The 19,199-nt window shown below is 51.2% G+C and overlaps 1 protein-coding gene across 1 annotated transcript in view; it reads right to left on the bottom strand.

Annotated features, from left to right (window-relative positions):
- The window catches only part of COL4A2 (collagen type IV alpha 2 chain), a 173,557-nt gene that overhangs the window by 49,658 nt on the left and 104,700 nt on the right, over window positions 1-19,199 (bottom strand). Inside the window, exons 7-18 of the mRNA XM_043573741.1 lie at window positions 18,556-18,672; window positions 16,786-16,857; window positions 15,971-16,006; window positions 15,801-15,863; window positions 14,196-14,231; window positions 11,847-11,888; window positions 10,072-10,170; window positions 8,144-8,179; window positions 7,548-7,598; window positions 6,581-6,625; window positions 3,697-3,750; window positions 2,763-2,829 (exon numbers count right to left, since the gene is read on the bottom strand). Of these exons, the coding sequence (XP_043429676.1) occupies window positions 2,763-2,829; window positions 3,697-3,750; window positions 6,581-6,625; window positions 7,548-7,598; window positions 8,144-8,179; window positions 10,072-10,170; window positions 11,847-11,888; window positions 14,196-14,231; window positions 15,801-15,863; window positions 15,971-16,006; window positions 16,786-16,857; window positions 18,556-18,672 (718 nt within the window). The remainder of the gene's footprint in view (window positions 1-2,762; window positions 2,830-3,696; window positions 3,751-6,580; window positions 6,626-7,547; window positions 7,599-8,143; window positions 8,180-10,071; window positions 10,171-11,846; window positions 11,889-14,195; window positions 14,232-15,800; window positions 15,864-15,970; window positions 16,007-16,785; window positions 16,858-18,555; window positions 18,673-19,199) is intronic.

The following is a 19,199-nucleotide window of genomic DNA, read 5'->3' as shown; positions in this document are numbered from 1 at the left end:
GAAGGAAACAACAGGCCTGGGGATCCCCCCGTGCACCAGGCTCCGTGCAGGAAGACCAGGAAGTGAGGAGGGTGACTTCCTGCGTGAGGCCCCTCGTCCCCAGAGCCCCAGCCCAGCTCCGCTTTTCCTGGCTGTCTGCTGGAAGGATAGCGTACGTGAGCACTCTTACAAACCCTATCCTGAAACACACACACACAGACACACACACACACACACAGCGGCCTCGCTGTGTTCTCTGCAGGTCAACAGCAATGCTTTACTGTGCAACACATTTTTTCCCCTGGAATACAACTGGGAAAGATGAGAGAAAAGATGAGACAATATGACATTTTACCGCATAGGGATCACCAAGTGTTAGGAAAGCCATCACTCTGCACGGGATCTTTAATTTTTTTGTTTTGTTTAATCTCAAAAGCAAGTCGTTGAATTAAGGATGCCTGTGTGCCTGCATACAAGTAGGGTGGAGAGTGTGAGTCTGGGCTACCTGTGCTGGGGCTCCGCTCCCTGCGGAGGGCGGGGCAGGGGAGGGGTGCTGGGCTCTGCACAGGGGTCAGGGGGGCGCTGAACGCTCCTCCTTCACTCATTCTACATGACCTTGGGCAAGTTACTTAACTTCCTGTGTTTCAATTTATCCACCAGCAAAACAGGACTAACATCAGGCCCCCTCTCAAGGGGTGGTTAGGAAAAGTAAATCAATTAACAAGCATAATGGTCTAACAACTCAGACCCCTGCCCGGGCTCCGGCGAGCCCTAAAGAAACGCTGGCCATGAGCACGGAGTGAGAGACGACGATGAACGTGCAAACCACAGACCCTCTCATTTGTTTGGAAGAAGAGCAGGACTTGTTTCAGTTACTTTGCAACCATTAGGGAAAAAAAAGCACAAGTATCCTCCACCCTTTGGGATTCGACGAGCTCCTGCAAAGCTACTTTGTGAAGATATTTATTTTCCTTTCTTCGCTGATGCTCATCAGCCTGTGTCAGGAGCCCTCACCTGCCAGCTCACTAATTAAAAAAATTTTTTAAATGTTTATTTATTATTGAGAGACAGAGCATGAATGGGGGAGGGGCAGAGACAGAGGGAGACACAGAATCGGAAGCAGGCTCCTGGCTCTGAACTGTCGGCACAGAGCCCGACACGGGGCTTGAACTCACGAACCGCGAGATCATGACCTAGGCCAAAGTCGGACACTTAACCGACTGAGCCACCCAGGCGCCCCCCAGCTCACCAATTTAAAACCATCGCCTTCCCAGTGTGGTTTTAGAAATACAGGGTGGTGGACGGGGGAAGCTAGATCAACGCCGGGCTCTTGGGCAGTGAACGTTTTTGAAAAATCGCCGAGGTTAATTTAAAAAATTATGTTCCCAAAGCCTCAAGGACAGTATTTCCATTTCACCAAAACCACTGACAGTACATCAACCTCATGTTCCTCTTCCTGGGGTTTCTGGCCTGGCAGGCGTGTCGCAGTCCATGGACACCCCATGGACTCCATGAGTACCAGCCGCGCAGGGAGGGCGATCTGAGGTGTTGAGCAGGGATTCCAAATATACCCATTTACCGGTATGTGTTAATTCGCAAGAATGCACAAAACACAGTTGTTCTTGCGGAGGGAGGCCAGTGGTGTCCTTTCAATGCCACCCTGCAGAGAACTCCTTCAGGGGCTCTGCCGGGATGTCCTTAGCCCTGTGCTAGTCTAAGTTCTCACCAACAGCGGATAAGCACATGCAAAGGCTGTTCTTAAACTGACAGATGGTTCGCACCAAGCAGGTGCAAGTCCTTGACCCGCGGACACATACTGGGTGCAGGAAGAAAACATTAGACCATCTTTAGTTAAACTCTTTTAAAGTAAAAGTCTTTCCTGATGTGTATTATTTAGTACATACACTGTTCAGCCATTCAGGTAACCTACTCTCTGCCTGGTCCTGTTCTAGAAATTGGGGATACAGTAGTGAACCATAGCAGCTAAAATCCCAGAGCTTTGCACAACATAGGTGAATCACCCATAAGTAAATATACATATGATTACTTAGAGGGGGCACTGAAAACAGGTTTTTTTTTTTGAACCTAGAAGGACTCACATTCAAAAAGGTTCTGAGCCCACTGCTCTTCTCACAGAATTAAAATCGTATTTTGGTACGATCCTGCCAATCTGGGAGGCTGAGTGAAATCACGAGATGGGCATTAGCTGTGACACATGCAAAACCTTTCATGTACACTCAGGGGTCAACTGGGGCACCGGGAGCCTCTCCTGGGCAGTCCATCATGCACAAATACCTGGGGATTCCTCGAAGGTTGAAAGGAGGTGGCTGTGTACAGATTATGGATTATGGCCAGTTTCCGGCTTCAGACTGGCCAGCAGGGGCCGTAAGCATCTTGGTGCACATGGGGCAGAAACCAGCAAAGGCGGCTGGGACTCCCGCCGTCAGGGAGGCCAGATGTGCCCAAGGACTGGATTTCTCCAGTGACTTTACAGGTGGCGAAACCAGAATCTGCACGACGTATGCAGAAGTGCAGGGCTCGCCCAGCAGAGGGCGCTCTCTTAGGCACACGTGAAACGAGCGCCTCTCTGTGACACCACGTTTAAGCATTTAAGCTAAGTTGTACATGGGACTGACATTCTCCAAAGGTTGTGTTCTAAACATCTTTTGTTTTGCTTTGCTTTGTTTTACTCAGAAAGCCTCTCTTGCCAGTTTATGACTCTGTGTCCGAGACAGAAGAGGATCCCGTACGATGTAGAACCGCAGGAGAAATCACACACAAACCTTTGGCCAGGGAGGGATGAGGCGAGTACGCGGGGGCACCTGGGGGGCCGCGGTCGCCCACTTCTCCCTGGAGGAAGAAAGAGGAGAACAGAAGAACGTGAGGCCCGCCTTTTGGAGTTTGGGAAACTACGCTTAGTACTAGGGAGTAAAGCTGAATGTGGACCGTCTGCCCTGTGCTGTGGTGATGCCTGGGCATCCCAGCCACCAGCCGGACACACCAAGAGGCAGCAGTGTGGGCAGGGCACGAACCTCACTTTGAAGTCCTTCTCAAACACCAGAAGCGGGCAGGGGACGACTTTCTGCAGGGCAGACTGTTCCCCCGTTGGTCACAGTACCCCAGCCACCCATCGGATACCAGGCTGCAGCCACACCCAAGCTGGGAACGATGCAACTGTACCCTGATCTGGATTGTGACACCGAAACTTCCAAGTGCTGCCTTGGTGTCCTCGAGCCTCCCGGGGCCCCCGAAGGCCTGATTGCAGAGTGCCCCTGTCCTCACCAGATATGCTCCCCACCAGCAGGAAAGTCTCCCCGCCTGACTGGAGCCCCATCACCCGACCAGCTGCACCCGACCTGGTCCTCAACCTACTGGTCCTCACCTCCCTGCCAGCCCATTCTTCGAGCAAGCCAGTCATACTCCCCCCTGGGGACAGGGGATACCCCACCCTCTTGTTACTACAAAGCCTGTCCCCACAGCCCCGCTGGTCCCCTCTGCTCCCGGGTGCAGATCCCGAGTGTGCCCTCCATGTGCCTTGTGTGGTGTGCAGCACTGTGAGGTCCGGACACATGACCGATAAGTCCGTGTCCGTATCATCTGTCCAGTGCGGGGTGTTGTGTGTTTGCTTAGTGAGTGTTAAACAGGGCAGAGGACACCTCCTCCAATGGGGTGGATGGCAGGAGACCACACCCCCAGCCCCAGGAAAACTGAGCTCACCTTGAGTCCCGGGGGTCCATCCGGGCCTTGATAACCATCCAGTCCTTTGCTTCCCTGCAGGAAAGATGTTCAGGGCTTAGTTTTACTGCTAACACAGAATTTAAAGAAGTGACCACGATACCATTATTACGGCTGACAACACTAAAAATTAAAATCATTAAAATCATTAAAATTAAAATCATTAAAACCATTAAAATTACCTACTACCCACTCTGTGCCCAATGTTCCCTGATTGTGGTCTCAAAGTCCAAACGTGACCTGCGGCTGATAAGCCTCATCATTATTTTGTTTAATTAAAATTTTTTTTAGCGTTTATGTTTTTGAGGCAGAGAGCAAGCAGAGGAGGAGCAGAGACAGAGGGAGACACAGGATCCGAAGCAGGCTCCAGGCTCTGAGCTGTCAGCACAGAGCCCGATGCGGGGCTCGAGCCCACGAGCCGTGAGATCACGACCTGAGCCGAAGTCGGATGCTCAACCGGCTGAGCCACCCAGGTGGGATTTTGAAAAATTTTTACGAGCACCAAATAGGAGCATTAATGCCCCCTAATTTAGAATTTTTCTCTTCATTTAGAAAGTGCTCAGTGCTGCTTTCTAATCCCCTTGAATATTTATTGAAAGAGAACGTTCACCCTCGTGAGCCACATCATAGCTGGATATATATATGTAAAGCTTTTTAAGAAACCTAGAAGTTCATTGCCTCTTGCCAAAGAATAGGTACAGTGAGGCCCCAAGTTCGGAATACCACGTGCCCGTGGTGTAAAAAATGCAGCCTGGTTATTTCACAGGATGTTCTGGAACGCGGGAGCACACATGCTGAAAGTCCTGTTGCTTAGCGTGAGCAATGACGGGGTTGGTTTTGTGCTTTCCACGCAGGCCTTTCATGCCGACGGACTTCCTTTCACGCTAGGTGGAGCTGACGATTCAGAAGTGAAGGGAAACTTCTCTGAGGTCCCACCAATCTCCTACTTGGAGGCCATCTCTCGAGACAGGCACGGAGTCCTGAAAGAGCGCGCCGATGACGGGAGCAGCTAGGCGCTCAGTTCTCAGCGGCCTGCGCGCCAACCTAACAACTCAGCCCAGACGCCGCGCTGGATGCGGCCGGACGTGCATTCGTGCTACGTGCCTGAGTGCCGTCCGGCTGGGCGATGCCATCACTGGGCAGTAGTGGGTACCCCCCCACCCCCTCCGCACAACGTGTTCACCACCTGTGCTGCATAAGCCACAGCAGCACCAACGTTTCCGAAACACGTCTGAGCAAACGTTTGGAATGAGCCGGGGGCTTCGGAAAACCAACAGGGGAAAGGGCAAAATGGAAGAGTGCTCAGGATGTCTCTGACTATTGGCTCTATCGATCCACAGGTCTCCCTGTTGGCTGCTGGAACCCCAAAAAGCCAAGACAATGATCTAGAAGTTTCCCTGTGAGTTCTCAGCAGCAGGTGAATTGACTGGGGATGGGGGTGGGCTCAGTATTATGTAGGGCTCAGCAGAGTAAAAGGGGAATATTGTACTTAGGTGCACGTGAGACCACAGGCAGCTGGAACCCTGATTGTCCGGCACACCAAGAGTCAACACAACCACCTAACGGGTTGTCTTTGTGTTTCTGTGCAGACATAACAACAGGGGTGGCAGTGGGTGGGGGCAAGGGCTGTGCGGTCAGGGAGGAATTATCTGGGGACTAGATCAGTAACTGAACAGGTCGCTAGGAGTAATGGCAGCTTGTCAAGTAAGACGAGGTTCAGCGGTCACGTCTGAGGTGCCGTGCGGCCTAACAAGCAGGGACTCTGCCATCTGTACATGTCCTGGGCATTTCCTATTTGTATGGTTGAGTAAACTGTCTCCCCACAGAGACGTCCCACTTGGCCGGAAGTGTCCCCGTCTTCCCCTGGAAGATGAGGGCCTTCTGTTCTAACATCTGGCCACAGCAGTTAGAGGCCCCAGGTGGTCAGTGTCTAACTGGGCGTCTTGTCTCACATAAACAGCGAGTTCCAGGGGCAGCTGTATCCAACTGCATTAAAAAAATATCTGTAACTCCTGAGTGCCGGGTGTAGAAGAAACCCGTAATTATAATTTCCCTGTCACTGGCAAGCGATGAAAGTTTGAATGACAGAACTTCGGTTCCACGGGCGGTGGAGACGGGTCCCTGGTAGACGTTGCCTTCGTTCTCTGTCTCTTTGCTTGATTAATGAAATCCTCCCACTGGAATTTGGCCTTCTGGCCTTCGGTTGGGGTATGCCTGGACAGCCGTCCTCCAGGAACGCCGCCTTTGGGGGTGCCCGCATCAGTTATGAATGTCATGAGAACGTGGATGCAATTAGGGAAACCCTGGTGTCAGCTTCTCGGCCTGAGTTTGGGATGAAAGGACAGGAGCGGGAGGAGCGAGACAAGCCAAGGTTGCAGGAAGGAGTCGAGGCTGGTCCCGCTGCGAGCGGGTTAGAGTGTCAGCAGAGCCTGGGTCTAGGGCTAGTGCCGGCTGGAAGCCGGACCCGGAGGCCACGTCCATCTGAAGTCCCCGGGGAGCTCCCCGCGGAGACTGATGAGCCCCACGTCCTTGTTGTCCACACGGCGGTGGAGCCCTGGCAGGATTCAATGGAGTCATGATTCAGAGGCTGAACTGATTTCTAAAAAGCCTGTCTATGCACTTCCTAGGACCGAATGATGGAAATCCTGGCCTATGGGCGCCAAGAGGTGTGTCCCATACTGTCGACCGTGTGACGGCTGCAAACAGCAAGCAGCTGGGAACCACGGTGAGGGGTCGTTAGGCACACGGTGCGTCCTTTTCCCGCAATGCTGTGCAGGTCGCTACCAAAGCTCTGTGGACGTGTCCGTGCTAATGTGGAATCATCTCCAAAGCACGGTGGTGAAATAAACAGGCGCGTCAAACTTACCTTTTGTCCTGGTGAACCTTTCTCGCCATCGAAGCCAGGAGAACCCTGGGTTGGGACGGAAAACGGAAGCAAAAACATCTCAGAATGGACAGCAACATTTCCCGGAGGGCTCTGTTACCGCCCCCGACATGGGCTAACATGAAATGCTTTACTATGAAAGTATCAAAATTATTTTCTGAAGGAGGTGGGCCATCACGCCTACTGCCTAAAGAAATACGGAGAAGCCTAGAAAGACGGTATGGTTCATCCGGTGGAGGTGTTAAAAGACCTGCACTCCAACTTTCTCAGGGGTCTCTTATTTTCCAAGATTCTAACACGTGTGCTTTTAGTGGCGGTGGCTACCAGAGAGCCACCGCAAGGCCACTCTGCCTTTGTTCTGGCCACATTTCCCAGTGCACTTGCAGTGAGGTGTGGCAGGTGACCGAGCTCTGGCCGATGGAGGGAGGACCGAAGAGGCAGGCGTCATCTGAGGCCACGCTCTAAGGATGGAGGTCTGCCCTTGGGCATGGGAGCCACAGGTGCTGAATCTCCACGGGGGAGACACTCCCGTGACCCCCAGCACCCCACCCACTGTCCTAGACTCTCAGGGAAACAAGAATCAACTTCTTGTGTTGGGGACAGTCTACACTTCCGTTACCATGGGTTAAGGCAGCCTCACCGGCATTGGCAGAGATGTCTCTGTGTTCTGCCCGCCCTCCCCCCCCCCCCTTCAGTGGAGTCTCCAACATCATGGTTACTGGGGGGGAGGGCGTGTCCATCACTGTGGGCTCGCCCGCCGCGGTCAGCGGGCCACTCTGGCAGGGACGCTGGGAGTGGGGAGGCTGTGCGTGGGTGAGGGGAGAGGGTATGTGGGACCTCTCTGTGCCTCTAGCTCGACTTCGCAGGGAACCTCAAGTCTGCTCGGAGGAATCCAGTCTACTTAACATGCAAACCAGAGCAAACTGCAGTTATGGGATGCATCGCTTACCCGTGTGCCCGAGAAGCCCATGACTCCTTCTTCTCCCTTCAAGGCAATGCCCTAGGAGGAGAGATAAGATGTGAGGGAGCTGGCCCGTGCACTTTACCCCCTCGGGTGTTCTAGCCCCCTGGGACTCCTGGGGTCCCCAGTCCAGCCCAGCACGATTCAGGGTCACAGAGAGTCCCCCAGGTGGCCTGAACTAGCATTGCTCCAGGACACCACTGGCATTGTCACGTAGCAGGTGACGCCCAGGAAGGCTGGGAATACAGGGCAGGCATGACGAGGACGGAAGACAGCATAGCAACGATGTGCTGGCCCCAGAACTGAAGCCACTGCCAAGCCCGCCGTCCCTCTGCCTGTGCACCTGCTCTCTTAAAGCGCCGACGTTCAGGTCACAAACCCCAGAAGATGTTGGTTAGCTGGTGTGTATCATGCAAAAGGGGAGACGTTCTAAAATTGTTTTCTGAAAAGAAGCGTCAAAGCGCCACCCGGTGTCACAGGTGGATGCTGCTAGAGCCCTGTGCGTGGTCACTGGGAGTGGGGCCCGGGTGGGGGGCTGGGGGGACCCTGCCAGCGAGAGGAAACCCGGCCGCTGCTCGACTTACCTTTCTTCCCGGCTCCCCCTCACTCCCCTTTTCACCCTGTGAAGACAGTGAAGTGTCAGAAAGAGCATTAATTCAAGAGCAGAAAGGACGGATGGGGTTCACCATCCAAAAAGTAGTTAATGCAACGGCAAACAGTGACTACGAGTGGCTCATAATAAACAACTCCCACGTTGTGCAGCTTCAAAGTTCAAGAGAAAAGAAGTATGACTTTTTCTGGGCTTTCCCAATATCAGTTAAATCCCATGCTACATCTGGTGGAATGGGGAGGCTGCCCGTCCGCTCTCTGCACAGCCCACCCCCCCTCGCCCACAGCGCAGGCCCATGGTGACGTGCAGTGGCAGAGGATGTGCCCGTGAGAGGCCCCCAGTGATGGTGGTCATTTGAATAAAAGAGCCTTAGGAAGGTCCTCTCGGGGGAAAGGACACGTTTGGAGCATATTAAAACCCCAAGCTAAACAGGCTTTATTTAGGAAGCAGGCTCAATTTTATATGATCGCTTTTTCCCACTCTTCTTGGTCTTAAACGGGGGAAGAAATGCAGTGACCACTGGGTTCTTTCCCTCATTGCTGCTGAGATGGCACCTGGGATCCCTGTCACTCTCAGCAGCCTCCTGCAGGCTGGCCGGGCCCCCGTCCCCCACCCGTCTTGTTGCAGAAGCTGAAGGAAATCTGATGCAGAAGCTTGAGCACCTCGGCAGGGATCGCACGTCCTCTGGCCTCACTCCCCCCTTGGCTCCTGTCCTGAAAATGAACAGAGGCCCTACCTGGCTGATGGCGAGGGCACCAGCAGGAGCCGGAGTCCCGTCTGGATCCCACCTGATGACTCAGTGGGGTCCCCTTCCTGCCTGGATGTCCAGGAACATCCTGCTCTAAGCTCAGATGGCTCCTGACACGCTTTCCTCGGCGTTCTGCCTTACATCAGCCACTGCCCAAGCCCCTTCTGTCAACGGTCACGTGGCTGTGAAGTCAGGCACAGCTGCCTGGAGCGACTTTCTCCCGGAGGCCTGCCTTCTCCCAGCCACGGTCGAGCACCCAATCTCCATCTGGACAGATACTTGAGAGTTGGAATTAGATCCCATGTTTGGGGTTTTCACTTTGGTTCCAGGCACTGTCTGTGACCTCAAATTGGGGACTTTGCCCTGACGGAGTGGTCTCCACTCAGCAGCATTATGAGGTTGAGTTTATTGGCCACCTTCCTTTGGCACAAGGGAGCCCGGACACTGGGGAAGGTTCACTGGCCTGTCTGAGTGAGTGAGTGGTAGAGTGGGTGTTAATTAAAAAAAAAAGTTTATTTATTTTTTTTGGGAGGAGGGGCAGAAAGAGAGGGAGACATAGAATCCCAAGCAGGCTCCACACTGTCAGCATGGAGCCCGACTCGGGGCTCGAACTCACGAACCGTGAGATGGTGACCTGAGCCGAAACCAAGAGTTGGGCGCTTCACCGACTGACCCACCCAGGCGCCCCTGAATTTTTATTTACATGCCAAGAGTACACTTTTAATCAAAGAAAATGTTAATGGAAATTATAAAAATCAGAAAACTGACTGATGGGAGAACGCCCACAGTGATGCTCCATTGTCAGCAAAGACAAAAAGTAGGTTTCTTTTGCGGAACATAACACTTTGCTCAGATAGTTCCCATCCTGGCTCTGAATTATGCTTGGACCATTAACCTGTGCCTGCACAGGAGATGTGTATACTCAGGACAGATCGGAGACTGTTCGTGAATTCTGCTGTTGTTGCAAATTTGTCAGTTTTTTTTTAAGATGATGGACTAGTACACCTGTGTGATTATGGGTGGTGTCTTCATGTGTGATGAGCCAGCTGGGTACTAAGACTTCCCCACTTTGTGATTGTTTTAAAAGGATCAAAGAAAATTCCTTTCTTTTAGTTCAACTGGAAACACAGTCGACTTTGCTGAAGCCTCTTTACCTTATACTGATCTGGGTGGAACATCTCCTTCATGGGCCCGATGATGGCATGGTGGATGTCTGATGGAATCCCATTGGGTCCCGGCTGTCCCATGTCGCCCTGGGAATGGTTTAGCAAAAGTAGTCAGCTTTAAATTGCAAAGACACCATCAGGTGTGAACAAAAGCACCACTACAAACTGCTATTCCTACTTTTGTACATTACAAAAATTACACCAGTTTTGTAATGTTATAATCATGGTAGAAAATAAAATCATAACGTAAAATTATTTGTGTCCTCCTTGCATTCATCATCATTTGCAATTTATTCATAAACAGTGTTGAGGTTGTTCATAAGTGTGGGTTACATTTGCTTCTGTGGAGTTATCTCCTTATGATGAATTCCTGTACTAGGGCTGAATGTTGCCACATCAATGTTTTCCTCTATTGGGTCCCAAGATTGGGACCTCGACCCTTTCCCGAGAAAGGAAAGACTACTCCAGTCTTGCCACTGCTATGCCCGTTAAGGGTGTTCTTATAGAATAAAAAGTAGCATCTTCAACAGATAAAATATCTCAGGCTTTATTTGCACTTTTGTCATTAGCAAGAAACACTTCTCACTTGGTGCACAGATCCCAGAAGGAATCAATCTGCAACAATTAGACAAGGATTCTTGCATAAGAAGGGGCTTCATCTGCCAGAAACTGACACAAAAAGAAACCTATTGTCTTTTCTTTGGCATTTCCACAAGCAGACTATGGAATACAAATTTGAGCCCAGATGTCATATAATGTGAACAGGAGCAAAGTGACACAATGTAGTATTCTGAGAGTCTGCTAACATTGTATCTAAGAATTGCCTGGAGGTCTTGGTTCGTCTTCCTTTACCTATCCAGGCCTCGATACTCTATTAACATTCGACTCAACTCTTTGGAGATGATACACATTCACTTCTTTTCCATCCTGTCTAAAGTGATGACTCTTCCTTCTGCCCAGTGATTTCTTCCCAGATTTCTCTTCTTTTTATGTTAGTTTACTATTTTGTCATATTTCATTGTATAGGTGTGTAACTTTTTATGTGTTCGGATTTTTCAACGTTTTCCTTTGTAAATTTTTTCTACGGTATTAGCACAAAGAAAAAGTCTTTCTCTTCGGACCTGAGCAGTACTGGACTACACTTAGTGTACTGTGTGATCAAACAGCCCAGTGGAAAAACAAAATGCAAATTCATCAACAATGAAGCCACGGCACAAAGTTCACGGTGGCCAGTGGGTTTTGTGGTGAGTGTGACCTGTCACGTGTTGGTGAGCCTCTGCTTGTGTGAGCCACCTGCCACGTTGGGGGTCTCATGTGCATGGCCTCAAGTGACGCTCTCGAAGGCCCTTGGTCTTTGCGTGTTGGTGGTGCAGGGATTACAGATGCCCACGTGGTTCCTGATCGCCTGTGAGCCCGGTCCCTGAGTGGGCTCCACGTTGGCTTGTGGTTCTCCATTCAGTCTCTGCTCAGTTACCTCGAGGGTCCGCACGTTGGGAGACACCTCGGGCAATACTTTTACTTTGTGGGTGCTGCTGACGGCTGAAGTCACTCACGTCTGTGTCACAGGTCTGTCCGGGGCTAACCTAGACTGTTGTCTCAGTGACCCATCACCGTAACTGGAGCGTTTCCCATAGCCCAGCGTTTTACAGTGATCATTTCCTATGCAAGTGGTCAGAAGACGACTGCATGGAAAGCAGTCATCAAAATGATTTATTTCCTAATTGCTAAGCAGGGCTCCGCTTTAATCTATTACGTTTCCTTACCTTCTCTCCCTTCTGTCCATAAAAACCAAGTCCTCTGTTGCCCTGAAAAGAGAAATGGTTTTTCTGAGTTTTTAAAAGTCATTAACCACAGAGAAATATATATATATATATATATATATATATATATATACACACACACATATATATATATATATATACACATATACATATTTAGAAGAAGAGATGTAAGCTCTATCTATTTGCAAAATACCAAACAATTATCTTTGCATAATATTCTGGCATCCCCTCCCCAAAGCTATTTGACACAAAAGAAAATTAATGTCTTTTCTTTTGCGAGTTTCACATACAAACTACGTAATAAAAGTGTGAGCCCAGAGATCACATAATATGAACGGGAGCAGGCTGGGGTCACGTAGGAGTTACGGAAAGCGGCACCTCACGGTGTATCTTGAGTGTGATGAAAACAATGGGCTTTGGGAAAATGCTGTGCTATTCTTGAATACAGGTGTGCTTTTAGGGAAAATCCGTATTTTATACTCTAAGTGAAACCCTGAAAATAGCGGATTAATGGCGGTTTTTCTGGACTCTGTCACTGCTGGGAATGTTTTAGCTTGCTTTTTGAAACATATTCTGTTGTTCAACCATCCCGAGGCTCCCGAAGTTGGCTGTGTCATTAATTCTGCACCTGCTGCGTGAGCCAGGGCTCTGCGGCGTTTAACCCTGTGCAGCGTGCGATGAATGAAGATACCGCAGGCGTCTGGCCGTGGCCTCCCTGCTGGCATGCGGCAGAGCCCAGACCTGATCTCGGGTCTCTCGGACTCGGTAGCGCACCTGTCGTCTCCATGGATGAGGGTCTCAGCGTCTCCTCAGACCCAGGAAACAGCCACTCCCCCCCACCCTGGATCCCAGATCTCAGGATCAGGATTCAGTCTCCCTTCCGCCTCAGCCTTTTGTCATTTTGGTAAGATAATCCTGATTCCACAAACACATCTGACCCTTTTCATGACTTTAGGGGCTGGGGATTCTCTGGCTGGGGCCCCCGACTTGTCACGTACTTAATAGATTCACAAGTGGGGGGGACATGTGTTTGAGAACTGACTTGACCCCCAAGTCCAGGAGCAGCTGTGCTACACACTTACACATGTTCTAGAAATAGCGCTCTTTTCTTTGGCCTGCAAACAACTCGGCTTCCTCCCCAGGGCCCCCACATTCCCACCAAGACAAAGGATGGCGTGGGGCCGTATCTGCTCCTTCTCTCTGCAGTACCCCGCTCCCCCTCCGATGCCCAGATATTCTCCAAAAAACACAAACAAAGCCCCTAATTAATTTTTGCTATTTTGCTCCTTTCCCACCTGGCTGGGAGCTGAAATCAAAGCACAGCAAGGCAGCCGGGCCAGATCAGAATGCGCTTTGCCGGGGGCCCCCGCTGTCCCTCTGCCTCACGAGCCGGCCGCCCAAGTCCCCAGGAAGTGACCTGGTGGACGGCGAGGGTTGTTTGTGCTGCAGCCAAGCGGGGATCTGAGGCGACCCTGGGGCTGGGCGGCCCCGTCCCACATCCGCTTCTCTTGGCTCGGGGCCGTTCCCACCCTGCTCGTGGCCGCGAGACAGTGGGGAGCCCAGCGGTGGGGGCAGCAGCCTTAATGAGCTCCAGCCCCAGCCGGAAGCCAGGTCAGAGGTGATGGGAGCAGAGGAGGGGGACGGTGGATGCTGAGGTCCCCCGGAGGCCAAAGAGATGAGGTTTCCGTAGAGCAGACATGGGAACATGCAGGCTTGGGGATGTCCCCGGCCACGCGCAGGCCACGGGATGGTCCTCGCACACTGGCAGCTGCAGCCCAGCATTTCTGATCACCCATCCCCTTCCCCACCTGCCTGCTCTTGGTCTTAGACATTTATCCAACTTTCCCCGTTGACACTGAACCCTAGTTCCGTCTATAGGTTCTGACAAGCCACCTTCTTTCTTGTACTTCATCCAACTTAATCATCTTTCTTGGGTGGGAACAGTATGGCCTTGGGCTCAAGCCTGACTTGAAAATCACGGACTAGCTCCCTGGGGGCTGGTGTCACCCTCCGGCACAAAGAGCTTGGTTACATCTGGGCAGGAATGCCGCTGGCTCCCCACCCCGCACAAACACAGCCACATTTTGTCCCCTCTGGTGCACTGACACATTCGGATACACACGAGCTGGTCTTGCGTCTACATTGCTAATCAAACATTCATCAGTGTGATTTCCACACGACGGCAGTGGGATGTGATTTTTTTGGTCTTAAAAACCTACAGATTCATTTTCATCACGAAATAAATGATACGTCGTTGTCAACCAAGTAGTCCTATGGTCAGGAAAGGTGCACACAAGTGTGTAAGCCACCCCGCCCCCCTCACCGACTTACCGGCTGTCCTTTAGGTCCAGGGGGTCCAGGCGGGCCCTGCACAAATACAAAGAAATCTGTAAACTGTTTTCTTTATCCCAGGACCCAGATAACTTCTGCTGGAAAGCTCTGGGAAAGCCATTCTGTGTATATTTAGCATACCGTGTAGTATGTAGAGAGGTTTCTGGTCTACCTGCCTCGGTGGGGAGGACGGGCTGGAGGGCAGAGGACCGGGGGCGGGCCTGCCTCTCAGAATTTGCCAGCTGTCCACCTACAGCTGTTCTGGGTTTGCTCTTCTGAGTTCAGACTTTTGACTTCACCCGGGTCCTAACTCCTGCCTGCTCGGACCCCCCGCAAGGTCCCAGGCCCTGTCACCATGGACACTGCCTCCCCTGACCTCCTAGCATGTTTTGCTGGAGGGGTCAGCAAATGTTCACGGGCAGAATTAACCTGCGGGTCTGAACTGAAAGGTTGAAAGTCCATCTGCAAACACCACCGTCTTTCTGCAAAGTGTTCAGCGTCAACGCCACACTTAGGATGAGGTGTTAAACACGCACGAGACGGGCAGTTAGCGTTTAAGCACAAGGAAGCGTGGGTGATTCTAATGGCCTGTAGAAGAACCTGAAGCTGTCAGATCAGCTCAGGACACGGCGGGGACAGGCCCTGCTTCAGATTTCCCCGAACTGTGTATTTAAAGACCAACCCCTGCCCATGTGGCGTGTGTACTGTGGGCGGGCCGACAGCTGTACGCAGCAGGGGAGCAAAGAACCTGGCATCGCGCGATCCTCGCTTCTCCGGTTTTCTGCGACAAGGTCTCTCTCACCTGGACCCGGACCTCCCCCAGTGTTGTTCAAGGCCCATTTGTCTTGATGCTAAACTTCCAGGGAACGAGGGGCAGACACCCAGTGGGGGTGGTTTACTGCCGGGCCGGTGGGTGATGGGGGAAGTGGTCTGGGGGGCTTCATGGGCACCAGCACCTCTGTTTTCTCGTCCTCTCCCTCCCTGCAGCAAGCCCTCCTTCACCCCCGTGTTGTGCGGGTGCCACTCACTCTGTCCGTTGAGTTGCACGGGCCGGGAACCCCTTCAGGCGGCCACTGGGGCCATTTTGCTAACTGAAGTGTAACATCTCACTGGCAATGATGGCCACTCCCAGGTGTGGCACACCTGTGACGATGGCCATGCCCAGGTGTGGTACAGCTGTCACAATGGCCATGCCCAGGCAGAGACCATTTCTTCTTATCCACCTGTCGGACTTTGATGTGCTTGGCCCAGGGGTGACAGCCCCTCCCCCGTCTCCCCCCCCCCCTCCTCCCCGCCATCAGCTGGCTGGGTGTGGGGCCGAGAGAGCTCGTCTCGACTGGAAGGGGGCCCAGCCAGCACCATCTCCACACTGGACATGCTTGGTGATGATCTAGTGCCCACAAATTTCAAGTCCTCATTCTTCAACCTTAACAGCAGCAAAATGCATGCGAGAGAGGACCTGTTTTGTCTCGACAGTCTCCATCGTGACCACAAGCATCCAAGATGTATCGTGACGCTTCCACAGGCATCAACAACTGAAGAAGCCGTGTGTCTAGGGGACACCCTGATGGCCCCCCAAGAATGAGCCGGGCACCTGCTACTTACTGGTCTTCCTGGAGCTCCAACTGGACCCATCTGTCCCACAGGCCCGTGGCGGCCAGGAGGCCCCTGCGTACAGGCAAAAAGGAAGGCTGTTAGGAGAGGGACACTGGTATGTGCAGTCCTGAGTTCTTGACATTCTGCTTGGAACATTCTCTAATGAAAATAGACCTTACCTGGAAACCGACCAATCCAGGCTCCCCAGGTTCACCCTAGTTGAGAGAAAATAATTTTAAGACTTCTGGTTTTTATTTATTTATTTCTTAAAAAAAATTTTTTTTTAACATTTATTTATTTTTGAGACAGAGAGAGACAGAGCATGAATGGGGGAGGGGCAGAGAGAGAGGGAGACACAGAATCTGAAACATGCTCCAGGCTCTGAGCCATCAGCCCAGAGCCTGACGCGGAGCTCAAACTCACGGACCGTGAGATCGTGACCTGAGCCGAAGTCAGATGCTTAACCGAGTGAGCCACCCAGGCGCCCCAAGAGTTCTGGTTTTTAAGTGTCTTTAGGTTTAGTTACATTTTATCACAACTTTGGAAACAAATTCGGAAACTATATCAGCCCCGCCAGGGGCTTGGTAATGCTACCCTTTATCTGGGGCATTGTGAATATAGACTGGAAAGGTATGCACCCACAGGTAAATGTCACCCCGATGGGAAATCGATGATTTTTTTTAAGTTTACTTATTTTGAGAGAGAGAGAGAGACAGAATCCCAATCAGGCTCCACACTGTCAGCACAGAGCCCTATCTGGGGTTTGATCCCACGAACGGTGAGATCGTGACCTGAGAGAGTTGGATGCTTAATCGACTGAGCCCCCCAGGCGCCCCAGGACAGAAATCGAAGGTTTTTAGCTTCTTCATGGTGCTGGGCTGTTCTACCACCCCAGAGGCACTTGCTTATAGCTCAGCCATACTAGGGAAGTTTTGTTATTAATCAGGAATTACCCTGATAGCTCAGGCACGAGTCCCACCTCTAGCGAACATACCCTGTATTTGTCGCGGTCCACACTGGAAAGCGCGTACGGCTCACCTTTCTGCCCCTTGGGTCCTTGGGGCCCCTATGGTAGACAGGATGTGGAAGACAGAGAAAAAACAGAAAGGCCCGTGAACACTCAGTGCAGTGCTAGCCATGTGGGTGATTAGACATTGTCTGTTACGGGCAATGTCAGTGGTCCTTACGGCTTATTTGGGTTATTCTGAACACCAGTCCTACATTCAGCCACAAAGATGAGACTTTCATATTTACCCAATAGTATCTTCCTTCAAACTTAAAATGGAAACATTTTAAAGGACTTAGGTTATTTACAAAAACCCAAAAGGATGCTCAGTAAACGAATCCTTCAGGACACCAACATGTTGTTTCTCTTCGTAATAATACATTTTGTCTTTAATTGGGCATTAGGGTGCTAAAGATATTAACACATATGTTCTGAAGCACCGTTTTTGGGAAAGATGCTGGGTCATTCTGGAAAAGTGGAATTGTGACAAATACACTCAGTACGTGTGCACATCGTATGTGGATGAATGTCTTTCAATGCCTGTGTATAAAATCAGTCTTAAAAAAATTTTCTTTTTAAAATTTTGTCTTAAGACACATGGAGAGACAGAGTGCGAGAAGGGGAGGGGCAGAGAGAGAGAGAGACACACACACACAGACAGAATCCCAAGCAGGATCCAGGCTCTGAGCGGTCAGCACAGAGCCGGACATGGGGTTCGAACTCCCGAGCTGTGAGATCAGGACCTGAGCCGAAGTCGGACGCTTAACCGACTGAGCCACCCAGGTGCCCATATAAAATCAGTATTTTAAAGTGATGGTTATATTTATTGATAATGATAGTTTCATGACATTACAGCAGACTGGAAAGTGATGGTCCTCGTTGACAAGGTGACCCACACATAAAAGACAACCCAGGGAGAGGACTGGGGAGGAGAAGTGAGAATAAGAGAAATCCATGAACTTCAGGAGGAAACACGTGGGGAGGAACGTGTGAATATTCTTCCCCAGTCTTAGAAATGTTTTCTTAAATAAAGAGTTTTACCAAATAAGATGTTGGCAAAACCCTGACTTTCCAATATTTTGATGGCAAGAAGGCAGCCATACAGAAATGGAAAACACTTCAAGATTCTTTGCAAAGACCTGAAAACTGAGTCTACAAAACAGATGAATACATGGAAGTTTTCCATTAAAAAGAAAAAAAAAGCACACTTCTACCTGCAGGGGCTGTTTCCATGTCACAGAGGAGTTTAGAATCTAACAAGATGGGGGCTAACGGCATCCTGTCAAGCTCTAATTAAGCCTTTTGATTTTGTTTTTGCTCTTGCCCAATTCTTCCCTGTTACTTGAATTGTAGCATGGGGGGAAATGCAAGGACACAGGTAAAACTGCACGATACAAACCACACGGATTATTTTCTATCTTGTTTACAGAATAAATTTGGAAAATGAAGTTCTCTGGACGCAGGGAAATCATGCCGAGATGTCTGCAGGAACGTGTGCATCCTGACCGCTGCCTAGGGACAGGGGAGCACCTGCCTGGGGGTGCAGGAGCCGGGCTGAGCACACCTGCCCCGGCCGAGGGGTCCACAGGAGCCAACCTGCCCTCCTTGGAAAGTCTCTCTGACACAATTTCTAAAAGGGCCTTCTGGATGGGCCCGTGAAAGGCACACCACACATCCTCCACCCGTCTGCGGACAAGGGCCGGCCCCCCAGCTCCTGGAGTTCACCACCCCAGCCGCACCCGCTGCCCTGATACTCACAGGAGGGCCAGCGAACCCCCCGGGGCCGACGGGTCCCTGGCGGCCCACGTCTCCTCTCGTCCCGTTGCAGCCATCGTGACCAGGTGGTCCTCTGGGCCCACCTTGCCCCGGGTGTCCCTGGGAGAGAAGAGTAGGTGAGCCTTCTAGCACACGGTCTGGCGTTCTCATGAAGAGCGTGATAAAACACTTCTAAATCTTCCCACCCTGCATGAACCCAAGGGCAAAGAGAACTCAAAACCAGCAGGTGGGTGAATGAAAGATTAAGTAAATGGAGGCACACAGGTTTGGTTCTGAGCAGCAGAAAGGTCTTCAGGACAAAGTTCTGTTTGCCATGGGCTGGGTAAAGAAGTCCATTACCGCCGGTCTATTGGGAGGTCGGTGTCAGCAGGGACGGGTCACGGTAGATTTAAAGGCACTCTGGAAGCGGCTAGGTCTTTCAAGGACAACAAGGGGCCCCATCTTTTGTGCCCAACTGAACTGTAGAGGGTGAGTTGACAGACTCACATCCTACACAGGAAAGAGATTCACATTCCCCCCGCCCCCCGATGGGATTTCATCCGTGACTTCGCCGTATGTAGAAGAACTGATTTCCTCTTATTTGCTTTCGAATAAAGCCAATAAAAGCAACATCTGATGTTCAGAGA

The sequence above is a fragment of the Prionailurus bengalensis genome, chromosome A1 (assembly GCF_016509475.1).
Source record: "Prionailurus bengalensis isolate Pbe53 chromosome A1, Fcat_Pben_1.1_paternal_pri, whole genome shotgun sequence".
In the NCBI taxonomy this organism is placed as follows: Eukaryota; Metazoa; Chordata; class Mammalia; order Carnivora; family Felidae; genus Prionailurus; species Prionailurus bengalensis.
This window is presented reverse-complemented; position numbering and strand designations above follow the sequence as displayed.